Raw genomic sequence first — 20,820 nt, forward strand, 5'->3', positions numbered from 1 at the left:
TCTTAGGATAAACATCGTATTTATTTTCTGTTTATTGTGTAGAGAATTTCAATCTATTTTGAATAGCAAAATAAATATAAAAAGATACTAGTGTTCTTTCCTCTGGCATAACTGATGCCTTGCAGGGAGAACTGGAGGTTATGTGACAGCGGTATTGTAAAGGCAGGCCAAAGGAATCTGTGTTAATCTATTTTCTTTTTCTTGTTATCAGTGTTTCATTTTATATTTTATCTTCCTTTTTAAGTAATAATCAATACTTCTTGGTAGAAATAGCCTAATAACTTTTTTGCTAGATATAAAATAAATATACTGTAGCTTTATAATATTTGCCCAAGTATTGCTAATAAAGGGGAATGACATCAAGTTATCCTTGTAAAACTACTTTTGAGCTGTGGAGCTGGGAACTTTTTCCAGGTATTCATTAACTGAGGTTTCTAGCTCACTGGGAGATAAGTGAACATTGTCCTCATTTAAAAAGCGAGACCCTAACGCTTAAGGTTAGTATTTTCTATAACAGCTTTTGTTACTTCACTTTTTGGCTGTCCGGGTATGGTATATTTCTTCAGATGTGCTGATTACCCGTATCTGGAGCTTGAAGTTTTGAATAATGAGCTCCTGAGCATCTCCAGACAGAGCCACGAGCCAGCGGGCACTTCTGAAAGTATGGATTTGTCTGTGTCATTAACCGTGTACAGTGACCTGTAAAGTCCTAGCAGTCTTTTTGGCTGTAATCATTAAACCAGTCTCTCCTACAGGATAAAATGGGAAGAGAAGCTGCAAGCATAGTGAGAGAACCCTGACTGAAAATACAAATATCTTCAGAAAATGCTCTGGGAGTAATAATAATAAAGAAAAAGTATGGTGGCAAAATAAATTGCTGCTGATATAATTTTTCTTCCTCTCCCAAGTTTGCCTGTAGTATGGCAGTTTTTCTCCCTTCGATAAATAAATGCAAAGATGAGAATCACTGCCAAAAACTGTCACATTTCTGGAACTTTCAGCCCCTGATTATTCACATTAAGCTTCCCCCCCCCCCCCCCCCCCCCCAGCAGTACAGTATTCTGAATATGTACACCCACCATTCTGTCAGATCTGTGCAGTCTGCGTCTGGTTCATCTTCTGTGTCTTTGATGTGCTCCATAACGTAGGCAAAGAGAGGTCTGATAGTCTCTCTAAAAACCTGACAGTTTGTGTGACAATCTGTCCACGAATCCACAGGCTCCTTGTCAACCAAATGAGCCTTTGAATATCAGAGGTTTTCGGAACAGTGCTTGCAGCATTGCATATGCACTAAGGGGAGAGTACAACAGGCTTCCTTGTAACCTGAGAGATGTCTGCATTTTCCTTAATCATTCCAGGGACATCTCATCATTGCTTCTTGGCTGGTTCTCAGCCCTGCACATGTCGGGGTTATTTAGCAAAACTTGATTTACTGGAAGCTGCACATGGAGAATAATTTGCAGTTGGGGGTAGAGGAAGAACCCTGGGAGGGGGTGGAACGTGCAGGCTTTGGTATACTTCTGGTTTTCGGTGGGGTTTTTTGTTTGTTTGTTTCTTATAGTGACTCTCTCCCTTGCAGTTCCCTTTACCCGTGCAAGCACAGGGATGTGATGCATTTTCTTCAGTGTTCTCCAGTCCTCTTGCACATCCTGCTGCCTTGGGTCCCTCCCATTCTGGCTTTCTCTGGGAATCCAGTGAATTGCATTCCTTAGCTACCTGTTGTGGAAAACGATGGGGTTGTGAATATAATTTAGATATTTAAAATTGGGACAGGAACTGTTAACCGAGCCGGCTGCTGCAGTTTATAACTGGGGTTTAGGGCTATTCTCAGCAGAGGAAGCCGGGAGTTTTAGCTGCAGCGTGCCCGCCTGAGGTGGTGGGAGTTCTGTTGGAGGCTCTGTCAAATACGAGCTTTGGCGTGATGGCATCAAACCTTAGCTATCATGTTCCTCCCTTCCTGAAATAAGCTCCTGTGATGGGCCTGACAGGGGAATGTACTTAGTATCTTTTTATATGTATGACAAGTACCTGATGACTGCCAATTTTCTGTTTTGGTTTTTCTTTTTTTTTTTTTTATTTTTTTATTTTTTCCCCTCTGAAGTGCTGGTCAGCCTCCTAGTGAAACTTTCAGCTGCATACCTTGGCACTCTTGATACTCTGGCAGTTCCCTTTCTCTCTTCTCCCCTTCCCGTAGCACTGATGCTCTGCACACCTGTCACTCTCGGACAAAGCCCAGTTGCCAAAGGCAGCGTTGCCCTGTGATCTGGGAGTCCCTCCTGGTGGCGTGACGGGTCGGCGGGGGCCCGGCGCGGGCGTGGGGGTCAGCAGGCAGCGCTGTGCCCTTGGAGCCAGGACGCCGCGGTGTCTCTGCGGGTCACCCGGGTGCGGGACGTCTCTGCAGCCGACGCTGACAACCCTTGATGTTTAATCAATGCCCGGGAAGCCTGTTTACCTGCACTTGTCAGGTATAATTGATTCGGGCATTTACTGTGAATTCCTCACCTAAGACTTCTCGCTCCTATATTAAACTTCCAGCTAGGAGGAGAGAGGAGCGATATTCTCCTACAACAGTGTTGGTGTTAATCTGGGCCTTTCACGTTGCTGTTGCTGTCCTTGTCAGAAAGCCTCGCTTGCCTGCTGGCATTTTATGGCCTTTCTCTTTGAAGGTGCTTTTACTTTCCAGAGTTTGTGTTTAAAGAATTACTAATGTTTTATTTGCAGTCTTTCAGAACAGTGTGTTTTTAAAACAACCTCATATAAACACAGTCTTTAAATCTTTGAGGTGTTTTTGCTCCTTCTTCCCCTTTTAATCGCCTCTGTAGTAATAATTTCTTTGTTGCTGGCTGTCTTTCTGACTTGAAGATCACACGAGGCTTTTCTGCATGTTCCCAGTGAGGCACTTGCAGCTCTTCGAAGAAGTTCCTCATACCATCTTTCTGTGGGGTACCTGTTTTAATTGGACTCTTCCCAGTGTACCTTTGTAGAGCCAGTCTGGCTCTGGCGTGCGATCTCAGTCTGGGTTTGTAAACCTGTTTTCACCACATCTCGGTGCGGAACCTGGTTCTGGGAGGTCCTGGGGTGTGTAGCTTTGATTCATGGTGTGCTTTAGGGGCTGTAGCTTAACCTTTTGTGTCTAGCTTGTTATCCACAAGATAAACCTAGCTGTGGTCCTTCTCGCCAGCTCTGCCTCCCTCAAGTTCTGTGCAGATCAGCATTTTATGGGATTTTATCTTTGAGAAGCTGTCTAGATATGCTACAAAATTAATATTTTGCTTTCAACTCAAGGTAATATTGCAGCAAGAAGGTCTGTTCAAACAGGAATACACTTCTGCCCATGACTAGTTTAACTTTCCTGTGTTGTTACTGTGGACATTGCTCTTTTTCTGTCTTCTCTGAATCTTAATCCAAAATTTATGATCTCACAGCTTATTGCCGAAGGAAAGAATAGAATGACACAAATTCAATGCTCTCATTTCATTATTGGTCTCAGTGGGAGGAGTGGATGAACCCACACACGAACAGCAAACAACAGAGCTGTGTTTAGAAGTTGGCTTTGGCTGAAAAAAAATCTTTTTTCTCTATCATCAAGCTGTTTGTAGTTGCTTGCATCTTTCCTCTATTACCTTTTGAGAAAAAACCATTTGAATTCGGATAACAGCAGTTTAACCCCTGACTTCCTGCTCTCGTGATATGCTTTATATGCATATTTTTTTCTTCCTTGTTAATCAGCTTTTATGTGTATGTGCACTTGTGCTTGATAGGAAGGAGAAAATGTGAATGATCTCTTTTAGCTAAATGCTAGCTGACACCAACAAACAGGCTGAGCAGGAGCTCAAGAGGAGCGAGCTCAGGAGGTGAAGAGATTGTTTCTTGCAGTGCATCCGGCAATTCCCAAACTCCCCGCTTTGGGCCAAAGTTGATAGCAGCGATTGAGTGTGTCGGTTGATTTTAACAGATCCAAAGGGCTGTCCAGCGAACGGATCGGTTCAGCTCATCTGCCTCTGTACCTGTGGGAGGGGTGCGGGTAGACGGGGTAATTTTTCATATCTGCTAGGAGCCGTTTGCATGTGACTTCGGAGCACTGAGACTGAGCAGCCTGCTTTACCGCGTGTGTGAGGCAGCGCCCCGGTGAGGTGTGCCGTGCCCGCGTGTCCCTCTGATCCCCAGGGCAGTGCTGTGAGCAAAGGCAATTCCCAAAGCCTGCGCTAACCCAAGTGGCTTCTTGCTGTTCCTCGGGGCAGCAGCTGTGTCCAGGCACGCGCGCGTTCCCTGGCCTCAAGTGTGTGTGGGCAGGCGACAGTCGTGCTGCTTTATCAGGATGGCGTGAGGTCTTATTTCTGGCTTTGGAAGCAGCTGGAAGCAGGGATTTGGACGTTGACATTTGATCCATAAGGAGTAACCTCTGCTTTCCCCTTTCTCTCCCAAGTTCGTGGTGTTTCCTACCCGTGGGGCACACGCGTGTTCCCCCTGCCCTGCGACACCGCGCTCGTGCTCCTTTCGGCTCCAGGGGGGCTTGTGGCAGGAAGCTTGGGGCTTGTTTGCTGGAAGCTGGTGAGCGCGGGTGTCAGGAGAGGGGCTCGAAGCAACGCGTCTGTCAGGTGCGAGGCAGATTGTACCATCTAATCCCCCGGCTGTCGTCTGCAGCATTTGTCAAGGCCTCTGCTGGCCTGCTCCGTTTCATCAGAGGTATCACTCGCATTCATCTAGGCTGGCAGCATTTCAGCAGCTGTTAATCCTCTTTGTATCTGTAAGCACTGTGACCACTGACAAGCTCCTATACTCTGAGGTGTCAAAATATCTCAAGATAGCTGTGGTGATGGTGGTTCATTGGTTTGTTGGGTTTTTTTTTGTTAAATCCAAACACCTTCTGATCTATTGACCCGGACTGAACCCGATGGAGAAATCTGTGTCCCAGTCTCAGGTTTTTGCTACTGCTGCTTGACATTCACAAAGAATTTCACCTAAAATCTCATTAATTTCTAGTTCCTCGTGCTTGTGTTGCTTGGTTTTCTGTTTTACATGTTACTGCAAGTAGCGCATGTTTCACTGAAGTTGTAAGGAATGTGCTTTAATGTCAATGTGAGAATGAGCTGGCAGGGTTTTCTCTTTAAGCTTCAATTACTTTCCCTCCTGAAATAACCCTGAGAACTCCATCTTCTGCTATATTGTTTTCTTACTCTCTTTGCTATATGTTGTGGAAAGGACCTGGACAGTGTAGCGAGATGTAGTAGTGAGTGTTGGAGTTTCTCTGCATGTTTGCAGCCAAGGAGGAATGCTGAATTAAAATTACTCCAAATTTAGCTCTGAATTTTAACATTGGTTCCCTTTGGAGGGGGAATTTTTAGTGCAAGGGTGTTTTGGGAAGAGTGAGGAGCAAGGGTATAGCAGCAAATCTGTTGTAGGAAAGCAGTAGGGTAAAGGAAAGCAGGTTCTGTTGGTCTTTAGGCTCTAGTTATGTATTTTTATAACTTCTTGGTGTTTTTATTATTTGCTACGAACCATCATTTAATAGCAGGGGAAAATCTTTCAAACTAACATTTCTTTGTTTAGTTTGTTTGTCCTCTCTGGAGAGCGCTCTCCCCATATGACAAAGCTCTGATGTTCTGAAGTTGGCTCCCCTAAGGCTCAGCTTTATTGAGAGAAGTGAAACATTTTAGGTGGTTCATTCATTCTTTCTGTGTCTCTTGTTATTTGAGCCCTTATGGTGTCCTTTGGTCATGTTTTTAAACTTATTTCTGCAACTAACGCTGCCAGGAGCTTTATTTAATAATAGTTGAGGTCTCATGTTCAACTTTTTCTTTGTGAGCTGCCATTTTATCTCAAGCATCAAATATTGTGAGAGTAAATTAAAAGCAGCATTGATGTCTTGTAATTTTGTGTTGAATGTTCTCTCTTTTACCGTGCAACTGAATATTGTTTTATGATGCTAAAGGACTTTGCCAAGACTACAGGCAGCTCAGGCTTTGTCTCAAGTGCAAATACCACACTTGATCCTGCTGAATAGCCCTTGTGTGTGGACGGCTCTGCTGAAGTCGTGGGAAGTGCATAGGTGGTTCCTGGCTTGGCTCCTCGTCTGCAACCTTGTTATGAAGTCCTAGATTTTTGTAGGCCGTTGGAACGTTATCCCCTGCTATAGTGTGGTAGGTAAAATACGGACAGTGAAGCAGATCCTGGGTCTGAAGTCATACAGATGAGGATACTTGGAGAATTATTCTCTGTGACTCTGCCCGTGCTGAAAGTCCCGCCTGTTGCCCATTTGTTGCTGTTGGTTGCATTTAGTGTTTAGGACAAAAGTGAATGTGACTTTCCCAAGGTAGGAAAGGGCCTAGAGGCCAAGGAAAACCTGTTTAACAGGTCTGCTTTTTGAACAAAGTCAGGTTTAAACAGTAAAACTCTGTTTCTCTTCCTTGGTGAAGCGTTTACAGGTACTGATTCATGCCATTGAACACTCATTGGTTTGTAGGGTTTTTGACGGGGAGGGGAGGGGGGAAGAAGGCGTAGAGAGGTCTGATCTAAAGGCAAGAGGCCCCGTTGGATCACATGCAAAGATGCTTCCTTTTCTTTTTTAAAACTCAGCATTTTGCATCTTCAGGTTGAAGGTCTTCTGTGCCCCTCCTCGATCTTCCCATTGTGCCATGTGTCTTGTGGTTTCTTTGAGGCCACGTCTCTCCTCCTTTCCCTCACTGAGATTCTTGCCTCTCCCTTCAGGTTCTCGCTTGCCTGCTTGTATCAGTTCTAGCATCCAGAGCTATTTCATAGCCGTTTCTTTCCCAGCTATTTTTGCCCATGTTTGTAGTTGATGATGTTGCAGATGGGGCTGCCCATGGTACTGGGCAGTTGGACTCCCTCTGGTAAAGCAGGCAAGGTTGTGCCCCAACCACTTTAATTGACAGTACAAACAGTAAATGAATCTGTTGGCTACTACTTCTTTCTTTTAGGTGGGTTAAATGCCAGCCTCATGCTGGGTCTCACGTACAACATATTTGTTCCTGTTTTCCTCTCCTGCTGCTGTTTCACTGCAGAGTGCTGCAGGCTAATAGTATCTGACGGGGCTACTTCCTATTGCCTGAAAAATGTTTAATTTTACTACCTTGCTTTCTCTCTTTCCCACTTTCTCTCATTTTGATCTCTCAAATCCAGTCCCTTTGAGAAATCTGACAGTATGAAATACAAAAATTGCTTGGGTAGTAATTGGAGAAACGGTGAGACTTATGAAACCTATGGAGATAACGCTTACATCTACTTATTCACAGTATTTAATTTTTAATGGCAAATTTAATTAATGAAGCACAAGTCTTGTGGTTTCATGTGTGAATAAGTAACAGCAGGGAGCTGAAAGTCATGAGGTCTGTTTACAGGACAGAGAAAAAGGCTCCATTAAAAGCTGAGCATTTCATTATAGGAAGGAGTAAAATGGGTTTAATAGCATAGAAGTTTGACCATTATGTAACAAGTAAGTAAATGAAAACTTTAATGACAATTTGCTGGCAAAATGCATTTTGAAGTGGTTACTCATCCATGATTTTTCAGTTTAAGTCTGTCTCCTAGGTCAAAGTTTGGAAAAGCAAAGTCTGTTCTGTGGGTTTTTTGGTATGTGACATAAATTCAGGCACCAGAGATAAAACGCTTAAATATAGCACCTTGAAGCCTAGGCTCTGAAAACCTGTATAAACCTTCCAATTAGCTAAGCTTCACACAACTTCAGTGATCCAGGCAGCTGTTATCCCTCGCTTGCAGATGGAAAATGGTGAGTTGCCCAAGATTGCACAAGTGGCAGAACCGCTAATAGAACTTGAGTTATATCTGTCCTTTCCTTTTTCTAACCACTGAACAATATGTGTCGTCTCATCATGCGCAGGACCACAGCTGCATTTATGGGAAAATAAATGAAGGAGGGCAAGAATAGTATTCTATATAAAATGACCAAATTTGGGGAGAGACGAGATAGCAGCTAGAACCGGCCCTAAATGAATAGCTGTCCTCGCTTTCAAAACCATTTTGTCACATTTTTGATTGATTATTGCATATTTTCTACATGTGCCTTTTCAGACTAAGGGCCTTGCAGATGAGCTTTGAGTGAGGCAATTGCAGCTTTTTCAGTATAAAGTCCAGAGGCTTTGCCCAAAGCAGCTTTATCAGCAGTTTAGTGACACAAGACCTTGCGGCGAAGTCGCTGGGGGTGCGCAGCCGTTCCCTTCTGCTGTTTGTGCTTGGGAGGCTCGTAAGGGCAGCCGGGAGCAGGAATCCGTCCTCCGTGTTCAGTGGCTGAGCACTTGTGAACTAAAACTCTTTCTGTGCAAGCTCAGGAGAATTTAATGCAAACCTCTTAAGCCCTGCAGCAAGACACTCCAGACTCTGTTTGGCAGTGCCTTAGCTGATACCTGATACGCCTCCCGATGTTGTTAAAAGGCAAACAGGCTGCATAATTTTCTTTTAAAGAATAAGTAACATAAGTAGACGCACTGAAATGTAAAATGGATTTTCCAGTGCTAGCAGCCAATTTTGATACTTGCACGTCAGTAACTTACAAGATCCTTCACAGCAATTAATGAGGAAAGAGAACAAAACACAACCTAACTCAGAATAACTCGGTGCTGCGGTTACACGGAATAATCAAAGCTGACGGTTGGTTGTTAGCAACCTTTTCCCCCCCCTTCCCCTTCGCAAAGGTGAAGCGCGGAATGGAGGACATGTTGTGGTCTTGATGCATTTGCTGAAAATAAAATGAACTTTTAAGCATTTTTTTTGTGTTCTTTGAACTGAATATGCTGTTCATTGTTGGGAGTAGTTATTAGTTATAGAAGATAAGTTTGTGAGGGGGTAAGATCTGAGATGCCTTTAATTTTTAGAGCTGAGCATTGTATTTTTTGTTTCAGAATGCAGAGATCTACAAGCTGACGTCTGAGCAGTACCAGGAGGCAGCCGCCAAGGCAGAGGAGTGGATAAAGTGAGGAGCCATTTTTGTTCTTTTCAGCGGTTCCAGTTGCGTTTCAAAATGGTCTGTGTGTGGCCTCTGGACATTCCGTAAATGGAGTGTGAAGTCATCTCCTGTCAGGTATTTAGGGGGCTGAGAAGCCGTAAGCTAGCATCCCCTCTTCCTGTGCCAAGCTTCTTAGATCTTGCAGGGGAGAATGAGGGAGAAGACACGGACTTGGAAAATTCACATTGAATACGAGTATTTACTTGGGTGTTCAAACAGGCACTGGAATGTGTTTAATCTGTTCCAACACTGACCCAGTGTATTTAACCTACACGTTGCAGCACTGGGCTAGTACATGGGAGTAAGAATAGCATCACTTCTAAAGTTTTCATTGTCCAGGGAAGAAAAAGGTAAACAGTCTAAATCTTAGCCCTATAAACTTAAATCAAAATAGAGTTGTAATTATCATGAATGTTTTCTTAGAACGAGTGCAATGATTTTACTGGCCTTTTTTGTTGGCCTTGGCACAATTAGCAGACCTTTAATGTTGTCTTTTTACCGTGAGCATATTTAGTGTCTAAATTCCATTTGTATTTGCCAGTAGTGTTACATAGCTTATTGTTCCACATGCACTAACAGCTGTCCAAGAAAAAATATTTTCTGTAATTCTTTAATATTAATGAGTCCAAAGCAATTACACTGTCAAGAGCAGCACTCGGATCTCAGTTGGGTAAACAGTTGGCCAACATGCAGTAAACTGGAGTAGCAACATATGTAGTCCAGTTGGGTCCAGTCCAGACTGTATGATACTTAATTGCAGAAATAAATAATATAGTAGTGATGAATATGTTAGTGGGGTGTGCAGTATATTGTACTGTCTTTATTTAAAATTATGTTTGTCTGCCAAAGCATCACATAACCTGTTGTAATTTCAACATTTTTGTTTGGACAGTCAAGCAATAAGTTGCTAAAGAAGCCAAAACAGGGCAGCTAACACATTGCATACATTTTCATGCAGTTTTCCGTAAGTAGAATTCTAAATTCTGTTTTTAAATAAAATTTTAAAAATTCATAGGACATAAAGTTCTGACAGTCTTCGATCAGTCTTTTCTTGGATTTTCTTCTGCAGATGTGCGGTCAGTTGCTGGGAACACGTGTAGCAACGATTTATCCTTGTGACTTTGTAAAGGAAGGAATGGTGACCTTTTATGTTCTTGCTGTTACAGACCATAACTAACCTATGTTTTATAGTAGTCTTAAGTTTGGTTCCTGAAGTTTGAGTTTCATTTAGTCTTTCTGTTTCTTGTGGAGATGAAGACTGGTAACGTAGGAAACTCAGGATCGCAACCATTTCTCATAAAGGTTAGTGGCTGAGACCAGCGCCAATGCTAATGACTCCTTTCAAGATTCAGAAAATGTGTTTATGGTCTCTTAGGGGTTCCTTCCCCTTTTCACTGAGCCTTCATCGTCTGCCAGTCCTTGGCTCCTGGCCTTATTGTGCAATGCCGTTCCATTTGGTGGAACCCGAGCCGTCGTACGGGGACAGATTCCTGAGGCTGTCTGACTCGGAGCCGAAAGAGACACCTGCCCTAGTGGGAATTTTGTGTGAAAAGATAACGTGGCTGGGGGATGCCTTGAGAAGGGACAAGCTGTGTGGCACTAGTGAAACTGAGGGAGAAGTGAACACCACACTTCATATTTTTTTTACAGTAGAAATTGCCAGCAATGTCCAGGATTGCACCGAGCTGCACGTTGGAATGCACGGTCTGGGACTGATAACTGGACATGCAGGAAGGGTCACTGCTTTATCCCATCGGTCTGCAGTGTACACGTTTCTTACAGCAGTATGCCGTGATCCTGTCTGGGATTGTTGCCTCAGCGTACAACACGGTGTACAAACACTCTTACAGAGTGCACATGCCTCACGTGTGGGTCATAAGACTGGGACAGGGTCAGGGAAACGGCCTTTGTACACTGGGGATCATGCTTAATTGGTAGGACTTGAAGTCTGCACGTTGTAAGGTCCTCTTGTTAGGTGTTGTACATTTGAGTCTTTCTACAGCCTGTTTATGGTAATAAATTACAAGGCCCCGTGACTTAAGTGGAAAGAATAGTTTGCTCATCCTGATTTGCACTTTCATATTAGACATACAAGCACTGTAAGTGCTAAGATAGGTAAGACTGATTTACGCACATTAGTAGCTTGGTTGGCAGGAATAAACTGACACTCTAGCAAAATTACATGAACTGGAACACAGCCAAAGTATGAGTGAAGGTCTGCCTGCTTCCAGTGCTGGACTACGACAGCGCCTGGAACAAAAGGCAACCAGGAGCGGCACTGTCTCCATCTGCACAGGAGACCTCCTTCCCACAGTGTCCCTGGCTTGTATTACACCTGTTTCGCTGTGAGGTCTTTGACCTGCCCCTGGCACTTAGGCCTTGTGGGACCGACCTGCCCCGTGCTTGTTGTATTCTGCCATTTTATGTTGGCATAGCTGAGGGAGGAAGAGGGCAATAGAGCTTGGGCTGTTTCCACAGCAAATACCCTGTTTTTTTGAATCCGTGTTGAGGCAAAGATAAGAAATATCCGAAACAGAAAAAGAGTGTTTTCTTGGCATTTATTGACTTTTGTAATTCTGTTAACACCTACAGCTCTGCACAAGTGGTCAAGGTTCCACGGACTATTTCCTCTCCTTAGTGATTATCAAGTGTTGCAGGGTTTAGGAATATTGTACGAGCTCTCCACCAGTGACCCTTCACAGCATGCCTGCGAGGTAGGCAGGTAAACCTTCCTATCTCCCTTTGTATGGAATCAGAAGTGAAGTGCTTAGTGCTGACCTTCATACTAAACCACTGACACGGTCATTAGCTCTTGGTTTCTACTTCAAGGTAGGACGCTGGGCTTGATGCCTGCATGGCCTGACTGGTGCAGTGGACTTTGTTTTCTCATCTCTCCACCTGAACCCAGACTGCTCCTGTCTCTGCATTCATTCCTTCTGCCACAGTGTCTCCTTCTTTGTTCTGGGCTCTGTCCAACCTGTTTCTTTCTCCCAGGAAGAGGATCCTAGCAACAAGAAACCACTGAGCACAGCTTTCAGCACCTTAAGCAACTTGCCCTCGTTGCTTACATGCTGTGGTGAATTGGACAGTTGCCACGGACATATTGTCTCAACGATGTTATTATAACCGGTACATTACTGTTTTTCTATTTTGTTAACCAACAGAATTAAAGTCTGGGGACCTAGAACTTCTTTCCCCCTTCTTTCCCTGTTTAGCAAACTGTGCACATCAGTAACCACCCACAAAGGAAGCAGCGTGTAAATAAAAAGCCAGTGCTCCCCGCCCTTCACTTCGTTCCACATCCTTTTCTCAGTGTTCATAGAGCCATGACTCAGACTGGGTTTAGAGAAGACAACTTGCTAATCCCCTCCCTGCTACAGAGAATAAAATGGCATTTCATTCCAAGCTCTATTAATGCGCTCGCTCCGGGGATAAAGCAGCACTCCCAAAAGGCAGTGGCCAAATTTTTTTTTCTGTTGCGTTGTCTTTGTCTTCTTTTGAGTGTTACATTTAGATTAGCTTCTGAGGATTAAATGTTATTACAGTCCCTGAATCTGTTAAGGGGAAGGAAAAAACATCAGTAAAGAGGTTATGGCTTAGTGCAGGCACTCTAGATTTATCCTCAAAATGCTGTTTTTTAAAAATTTGATTTATTTTCTTTTGTGAAGGTTGTCTTATCACGTTTTTATTTTATTTTTGTAGTTGTTAAATTTGGATGCAAGAATTGACATGGGTGGGGGTGTGACTCTCTCTAAAAGGTAAAGCTGCGGGAGTGGGGTGAGGGGATTAGGAAGCTGTTAAAAGATAAAATTGTTTTGAAGCTGAGTTTCCCTCCGAAATCTCCTTCTAGTCTGCAGACCTGTTTCTGAGGCTGCTCACCGATGGCTGTGTTGCTTTGCACGTTGTGCTGAGAACTGCATATGCTTTGCGTGGTTATCAAGGAGTGCATAAAGAGTGTCGGTATCTTACCCTGACAGAGATCAGCCTCGAATCCAAGGCAGCTTTCCAGGGGAGAAACTGCCAAAGAGATTTACTCCATATGGGACTTAGTATCTAGGAGTTCCATTTAATGGTCCTAAGATATTTAAACTTAATGGACATGAGTATTTAAGGTGATTACGTTAGAGAAACGGGCAAGTAGTAAGAATCCTCCTGGGCTGCAGGTGGAGTAGAGAACCACACTGACTCAACGGGAACAGGGGCAGAAAGTTCATAGATGGACTGTCTGCTGGGAACAGGGAATTTACGGCTTGCTTTCCCTACTCATGGAAATAAAGGTTTTATTGAATTGCACAAGATTTTTATAAGTCTAACAGCCCCTCAGTTAAAACGGCAATGCTAACCGGAACCGAGAGGAACTACTTGTTCTTTTCTCTTTTTCTTGTTTGTGTAGATCCAGAGAGTTTATAAGATAGTTATGTGGTGATACTTGAGTTTATTAGTCTTGAAATCTGCTCCGAGGACTCAGGTGTTTCAACAGAGGGCTATGCCCAGGAGTCAAGCTCTGAAATAGTTTTGTGGTCAGTCGTGAAGGCCAAGGAAATGAAGGGTAGAGACATCACAGTTTTCAAACAAAATCGCTCTGGGATTTCTCCTGTCATTAGATTAGATAAATGATTAATTCAGTTTTGAAATTAAGAGCCTCTGCAATAGGGATTTAAGAGTTTTCAGGAATAAAAGACTGATTGCTGCTCGGAGCTCATCCCCAGCCTTATCTCAATGTAGTGCTTTTCTGCCCTGCAATGATGGTACAGTCACAAAAAATGACTTGGCTCCATCCCAGTCCTGTTCTTCCCTCACTCCTGGGTTTGTGTTCTTTGTTCCTACTTCTGTCTGCGCCGAGTCTGTTTCATGTAATCTTTAAATAAAGAGATGAGTTATTAGTCAAAGCTTTGTTGTTTCTCATTTATAAAGTTGCATTTAGTGGGAAATTGGTATATTGCTGTAAGACTGCAAGGCATGAGTTTCCCCCAAGTTGTTTCAAAAGAGGGTAAAGGAGTAGATGGGTCAATCTTGGCTTTGTGTCATTTTATGTGGTGTGAATTTTACTGAAAGAAAACCCTACTGATCACTTTCAGTTCTGTTTCACAAAGGTTTTCACTCATTTACATTAGCATGTAAACATTTTCTTTACAAATTCTGGAAGGCCCATTGTTAAGCAACTGTTTGTACCAGTGTAGTGATTTCCAAGCAGGGTATGTTCCCCCACAATTTTGGGAATATCGTATGTGGTAATGGAAGTCAAATATGTGTAACAGGGTTGTGTAAATGTTCCAGTTGGGCCAGATTCTTCTTTTTTGAAGAGTATTAATTATATAATAATAATATAATTAACAGAATTTAAATCTTACAAATGTATTAGTTGTTATACTTTATCCAAGCTGTCGGATTTTCTTTCTGAAGTTCAATTCCTGGGGATTACTGAGATGCTGGTTCCAAATAAGACTTTCCTTTTGCCCAGTTAGTAAAGTGATGTTCTAATCTAGTGTTCACACTATCGTCTTTTCTCTCATGCACGATGAAGGATGACTAATAAATCAGTCCAATGAACTGAGATTGCGGCTCTGTTAGTGCTGAAAAACTGATGTAAAATATTAATATATCTTTTCAAAATTGCAGGAGCATTTCTTCAAAGGTACATTGGTAGAACTTGGGAATTTATAAAATAAGAGCTGAATAGCAAAGACTGGAACAGCAAAGGAAGAGGTGCCAAAGACTCCATGTAGCTTATTAGGGATGTTTCTATTGCTATTGATTTTTACATGGAAAGCACTTGTATTCCATGTAATGTTGGCATTATAAAACCCTTAGATCAGGGTTTGTTGGCAGGCCAAATCCAGACTGTTTTCAAAAGCATGGATATTTGTGCAGCTGTTAAAACAAACCTCAGACATCGTTTGTGCATCAGAGTACGTGAAATATTTCAGTTCAAAGCTCTTTATCGTGGAGAATGCAGTGAAAATAGAAACAGATCCCTGCCCTCAGATTGGGAGTTACATATTCCACTGTGTAGCATGGTGGAAGCAAGGTTTCTCCAGGTTTCAGAGTATTTCATTGAGTATTTAGACATAATGACAGGTCCACACCGAAGTCCAGAACTTCTTGTGCCTTTGATCCCCACCTCCCCTTGGCATGAGTTGGGAAAGTATCACGAATATTAATTAGTGACCCATCTCAGTTTATTCCTGCTGGGTTTGTCTGCCTCTGTCTTCCAGCGTGTGCGTTGTACAGTGAGCGGGTGGTAGTGGCCCGGGGTTGATTTGTAGAGTATTGAGGTTAAAGTTGTCTGGGAAAGCTTTCCAAAAAGAGTGGTGAATTAAAGATGTCAGAAGCAATAATGCCTGAGAAACCACTTGTTACCGGTGAATTAATGACTTGTTTGCCAATGAGCAGCCTAAGGCGAAGTTGAGGTAACACACCTAACAATCTGGTCATTAATTCAGTAGCGACTGATTTCCAGGGCAGTGTTGCTGTTTTGAACACTAATTGTACTCCTGGTGCTGGATTATATGTGCTGTGTGAAGTGTCTTTACTTACTGTTGAGTTAGTCTCCTCCTGGAGCGATGACAGGAGAGACCAAAGGCAAGTACCGTGGGGGAAATTTGAAGAGAGAACTAGTTTGTTCTGTAGGTCAGAGCTTCTGTATCTCCACCTTCTGAGGAAATAAGGACTGTGCCAGGATGGCTGTGGACACCTTCCATCGTGGTGATCCATCTACCCAGAGGAATGAGAGATCGAGGCCCTTTCCTGCCTTATAAAGGGAGAGAAAAAACATATCTGCCGTCAGGCCAGGCTTTGATGACTTCATTTGTTTTATTATTTGTTTATTCAGTGTGATTTTGATAGTTCATGAAGTTACTCTGATAAAACAGGTTTCTAGGCTATGGAGTCCCATCAGCTTTAGGAGTCTCAAGATCAGGTGGTACTCGGCCTCCTGCGAGAGCATCTTGCTGGAGTTTCTTTGTTCCTATCCTTTTATTTTCCTAGTCAGTCCTGGAAGTGTCTCTTGCCTGCCCGTCTGGGATGTACACGTACACACCAACCGCAGTTGTAACTAATTTGGCCCAAAAAAGTGGCATTTTGAAGACAGGAGCACTTGCTTCAGGGATGAATATTGTTTCCTTGGAGAGAACTTAGTGTTGTGTTGCCTGTGAGCGCCACTGACAGCGGGACGGAGCAGCCTCCGGTAGGCATGGGTCTCATCAACTCACCCCTGTTCCAAACTTAAAATTGTGTTATCTATATTATTTTCTGTAAGGATTTTTTCAATTTCCTGAGGACTTCTTGAAATTATAATATTTATTTAAAAACAAAGAAAAAGAAATCCCAACCTCCCCCCCAAAACAGACTTCAAGGCTTTGTGTGTGTTCTTTGAAAGCACATTATTGACGTTCTCTGGGGGATGAGTAGCTGCTTAATAGGGATCTTGCAGAGTCAGTACTCAGCAAATTGCACAGCATGGTAAAAGAGGGCACTGTGGTTTTGAAGATTAGAGCATGTAGGCAGAAGCGAGGGGATTTTTTTAATAAGGTGAATCTTTAGCTTCAGATCCCACCTGAACTTTAATGCTGGCAGCTTCATTCTCCTCTCGAAATTTGTTTCCACATCTTTAGCAGAATGTGTCACTCTGTCAGTGCAGAATATACTAACGGCCTCATATTTTTGTCCATCACTGCTTTGTGTAGTCTGATGTAAACTGTAGGGACTTAGTACGGTGCTTAGTGGCATTTTAGAAAAGTAACTGCTGTGCAAATGAGTGGTCAGGGTTTTCTGTTAAAAAGAACATTTTGTTAGCAGTCTGACATCATTACAAGATCATCTCAGACAGGCAAAATTTACTGAACCTGTCTGTCCCTCATGTCTTGTGGTCACATAAAATCAGCATATTTCTTCTTCAGTTCCTTTCTTCAGAGTACTTTTTGTGGAGGGGTTTAACAGACCAGGAAAGAACATGTGCCCAGGAGTCTCCCAGCAGGCAGTTCCCCAGCTAACTCCCAGACTCCGTAGCACTACCACAGCCCAGAGATTCTTAGGGCCAGTGCTGCATACATTCCCGAAGCTGCATGCATTCCCTCCCTGACCTGAGATCTTAACCAGTTTTTAGATGTTGTTTTTTATCTGAAGAAAGAAAATCCCTATTCGGGTCACTTGTTGGGTTGTGTGTTGTTTTCAGATTCAGTTATTGCTTGCTATATTGCTTTTCTGTCTTGTGGGAGCTGAGCCAGCTTCCTTTCTGATTCAGAGAACTCCTTCCAGCAACAAGATTCTGACTCATTCCTGCTTGGCTTCCAGAGACCGTTTTGCTGCTAACTTTAGGCTCTTCGTCTTTGCTAGTCAACTTTTAGTAGTTTGGCATCTTTGGAAAAAATGGTGCATGGCTTTGTGGGCAGGAGATCCAGTTCTGTTAACTTCTGTATCTCTTGGCAAGTGAAGGGAGAGGCAGTAGTTTTCCTTTCATCTTCCAAACTGGCAGTTTCTCATAACTCAGTATTCTACCATCATAATCAGTAAAGAATTTACATCCAAATGTACATTGGAATTATCCACTTGTGGGGAGAAGTCTCTCATTATTCCAAGCCACTTGCCATCTGCCATGCAGAATGCTAATAGGGATGATTAGTTATTGCATGCGCAGGTTCAGTAGGATAGGGATCGTTTAATTTTATATGGTTTTGTACAGTTTTTTGTGTATTACTACCCCCCTCCTCCTCCCCCAAAGACCCACAGCCCACCACCAAAACCCCAGTGCCTGCAGCTTATGGACTGCTAAGGAAGTCAGTTAACTTTGGTTGAAACCACGCTTGGCAAAGTGCAATTGAGTATAAATCAAAGTGGTTTAGGATGACCCGTTGGTCAAATGGGACATGACCCTCTTCTGTGTGAGGATAAACCATGTAGTTTGTGATACATTGGAGTTAGAAAGAGAGCAAGCTGGAACCAGCATCGGATGGGTCACACAGTCTCTTTACATCAATGTAATCACTGAAATAGAGAGATTGTTGTTGGATTTCCAAAAGTAAAGATTGTTACAGAAAACTGTTAAATTTTAGTTATTTTCTGCTTCAATCTGTATATTTTAGAATTTGGGATTTGGGTTTTTTTATTTGTTTGATGGAGAAAAATGAGTTAGGCTGTCTTCACTGAATGCAGTACAGTGACACAACAAGTTGCTGAAGCTTGAGATTTGGACATTTGTGTTAACTTTTGTTCTCAGTGACAGAATCTAATTACTTACCCAGGAGAGGATTTCTGAACAGCTCCTGCGTATCTGTGCTGGGAAGGAAAGGAGGTACCTGTCCTGGGAAGGACAGGGGTGCACTGAGAGCACGAATTGCGGTGGGGAATTGTGTGGCAGCCTCAAACAAGCTGTCAAAGCAGGAATGGAGGTTGGGAAGTACTAGTGACAGATCTTGTAGGATCACAGAGTCACCCAGAAACTCATAGTAGTTTATAAATACGCATTCATTAGGCGCTTCCATGGACAAGGTAGGGAAAAAGAGAATCAGGTGACCTATTATTGAAATGCAGCTGTCAGGGGGAAGAGAGAGGGGAAATACTGCAGCTGTGCAGTGGTTTGTTGCAGACGATGTGACAAGGCATATGGGAAGGGTTTAGAAAGACAGGAATACAGCTGCTTCAGCTGAAATGTGGAGGTAGTGGCCCTATTCTTGTGAAAATCGTCATGAGGTTTCACCTTTTTTCAGTCCGTCTCCTCTTGCTCTACACAATATGCTACTTCTACAAGCCTTGAATTCCATCCAGATCGGTGGCAAAGCCTGATGAGCAGTGTTTTGAATACACGAGGCTGATGAGAAATATTTCCTTCCTGATCACATTAGTTTATCCTCATGAGGCATGCAGTTTGTTTACGCTGTGCTAGGTTATGTAGCTTAAATATGACTGAATTTTTAGTAGACATTTGGATAATCTATTAAGCTTCTTCCATCTCTTATTCCTCTCGCCAAACAGCCGCAACGTGACGCTTCCTTCTTTCATTCAAGCCACGTTATCAAGCTGATGTGCAGGATCAGGGAATTCCGTAGGTTGCAGTGAGGCCAGAGTGTCTGCTTTGTGGTAGTGCAGCATCCTGCAGCCTGTGCTCAAAGTTCGCTTTCCTGGCTGTTTGTTCTGTGCTGATGAGTTTTTTTATAAGTGAATGAAATGCTTCAATTGTGTTTAATTTTCTGCTGTAAATGTCAAGGATGCAATAATGAGAGAGGATGGAACCTTTCCGTGTGCTGTGTATTGCATCTGTCTGGAGTTATTTTTCTGACATGTTAAAGAGAAGCCATCAGAGCCAACTGCTACCCAAGGGAGAGTGCAGTTTTACAGGTCAGTTCACCACTTACCGGTTTTATATACGTACAGCACAGCGTGGCAGCACACCATATTTATGTGACCAAAGCATCGCTGAGCTTAGTCTGCAGTGTGTGTAAAGCACCCTGGGTGTATAAACACGCTAAGCGACGATGTGACACGTCTCTCCTCCTGATGCGCAGACACCGCTGCCTGTGCTCTGGGCTCTGCTCGCACACCTCCTTGCTGACCTCCGAGGCTGGCTGCGCTCTAATGACGCTGGTGACTAATGCGGTTTGCTCAGGTTAGCTCAGACACTGGTCTTAGTCCAGTATCGCAGCAGAAAGCAGCTAATCCAGCTGTTGGAGTCTGCAGCCCCGTTGAGGTTCCTGCCTGCAGCTGTGTACTGGAGCTGGCTACTCTAAAGTTGGCTTATGTGAGGGACTTGGCATGTCTTTGTTTTTCATGTTCTGAGCAGAGGTATTGAAATAATCTAGGTTTAGATACCATCAGTCTCTATCTTGAGTTTTTTCTCAGCTTGAATGGTTTCCCAGAGTAAAAGGTAAAAAGAGGATCTCGCTCTTAACTCCATCTGGAATTGCTGCTCTACCCGGTGAAGCCAAGTGATGCTGTGGTCCTCGCTGTGGAGTTACTGATTTTCCACCAGTCGGAAGAGCTGCCAAGTCCTGAAGCATTAAAGTTGTATCTCTGCTCAGCTACTCTGATTTTTCAGCTGGGTGGAAGGACTAGCAAATACATACACATCTTCCAGCTTTCCCTTCCTTTCCAGTACCCAATCCGTAATTCTTCTTCTGTCGGCAGCAACTTGCCAGTAGCCACAGTGCTGTGTTTGAAACCTCCTGTCTGTGGGGGCTGTATCCTGGTGATACTGCCTTAATCGCTTCTAGCAGTAAGTTTGTGTTTGTCTTTGGAAGCTGTGTTGCTTCTTGATTAATCGATGGACATTTAGACCAGCACTCTTCCTGCTATCAGAGCGCTTATGATGGAAATTCTCAAAGAACCTTGCTTTAACCTCCCAGACGCTTCACACTTCTTCATGGGGTTTATATCCATGTAGAAATGAATTTGCCAAGACAAATGAACGCAGTTATTGACTGGAGCAGCCGTTACCTGCCGCTATTGAACAGTTAGGAGAGGGTTAAGAAGAAAACCTCTTCTGAGCCACTAGATTGGCCCTGACTAAGATGAATGTCTAATTCACTCCCAGCGTCCTTACTGCTGCCAGTAATAAAAAGCTTGCTTCACATATTCACCCTACTGCAGACGTTTCTCTTAAATTAAATATCAAGAGGACATATAATAGCATGATTCCACACCAAGCCAATATTATCAGATTGATGTCAGCAGTGATAATAGAAGAAGGATAAGTTGATGAGATTTCATTTATTAAATAAAGTAAAGGGAATACGCAGCGATAGAGAGGATTTGGTAACTCTCAGCGTGTCAAAATACACCAAGATCGTGCTCGTTCTGTCTTACCTTAAAGGATAGCAGAAAGAAGGATGCTCTTTGTTTCATTTTAA

The 20,820-nt window shown here is 43.2% G+C and overlaps 1 protein-coding gene across 3 annotated transcripts in view; it reads left to right on the plus strand.

Moving 5' to 3' along the window:
* CHCHD6 (coiled-coil-helix-coiled-coil-helix domain containing 6) overlaps window positions 1–20,820 on the plus strand; it is a 115,943-nt gene that overhangs the window by 53,215 nt on the left and 41,908 nt on the right. For all 3 annotated transcript variants that reach the window (XM_074914567.1, XM_074914565.1, XM_074914566.1), the window contains one exon: window positions 8,877–8,947. In XM_074914567.1, coding sequence (XP_074770668.1) covers window positions 8,877–8,947 — 71 coding nt within the window. The remainder of the gene's footprint in view (window positions 1–8,876; window positions 8,948–20,820) is intronic.

This window comes from Athene noctua, chromosome 10, assembly GCF_965140245.1.
Source record: "Athene noctua chromosome 10, bAthNoc1.hap1.1, whole genome shotgun sequence".
NCBI lineage: Eukaryota > Metazoa > Chordata > Aves > Strigiformes > Strigidae > Athene > Athene noctua.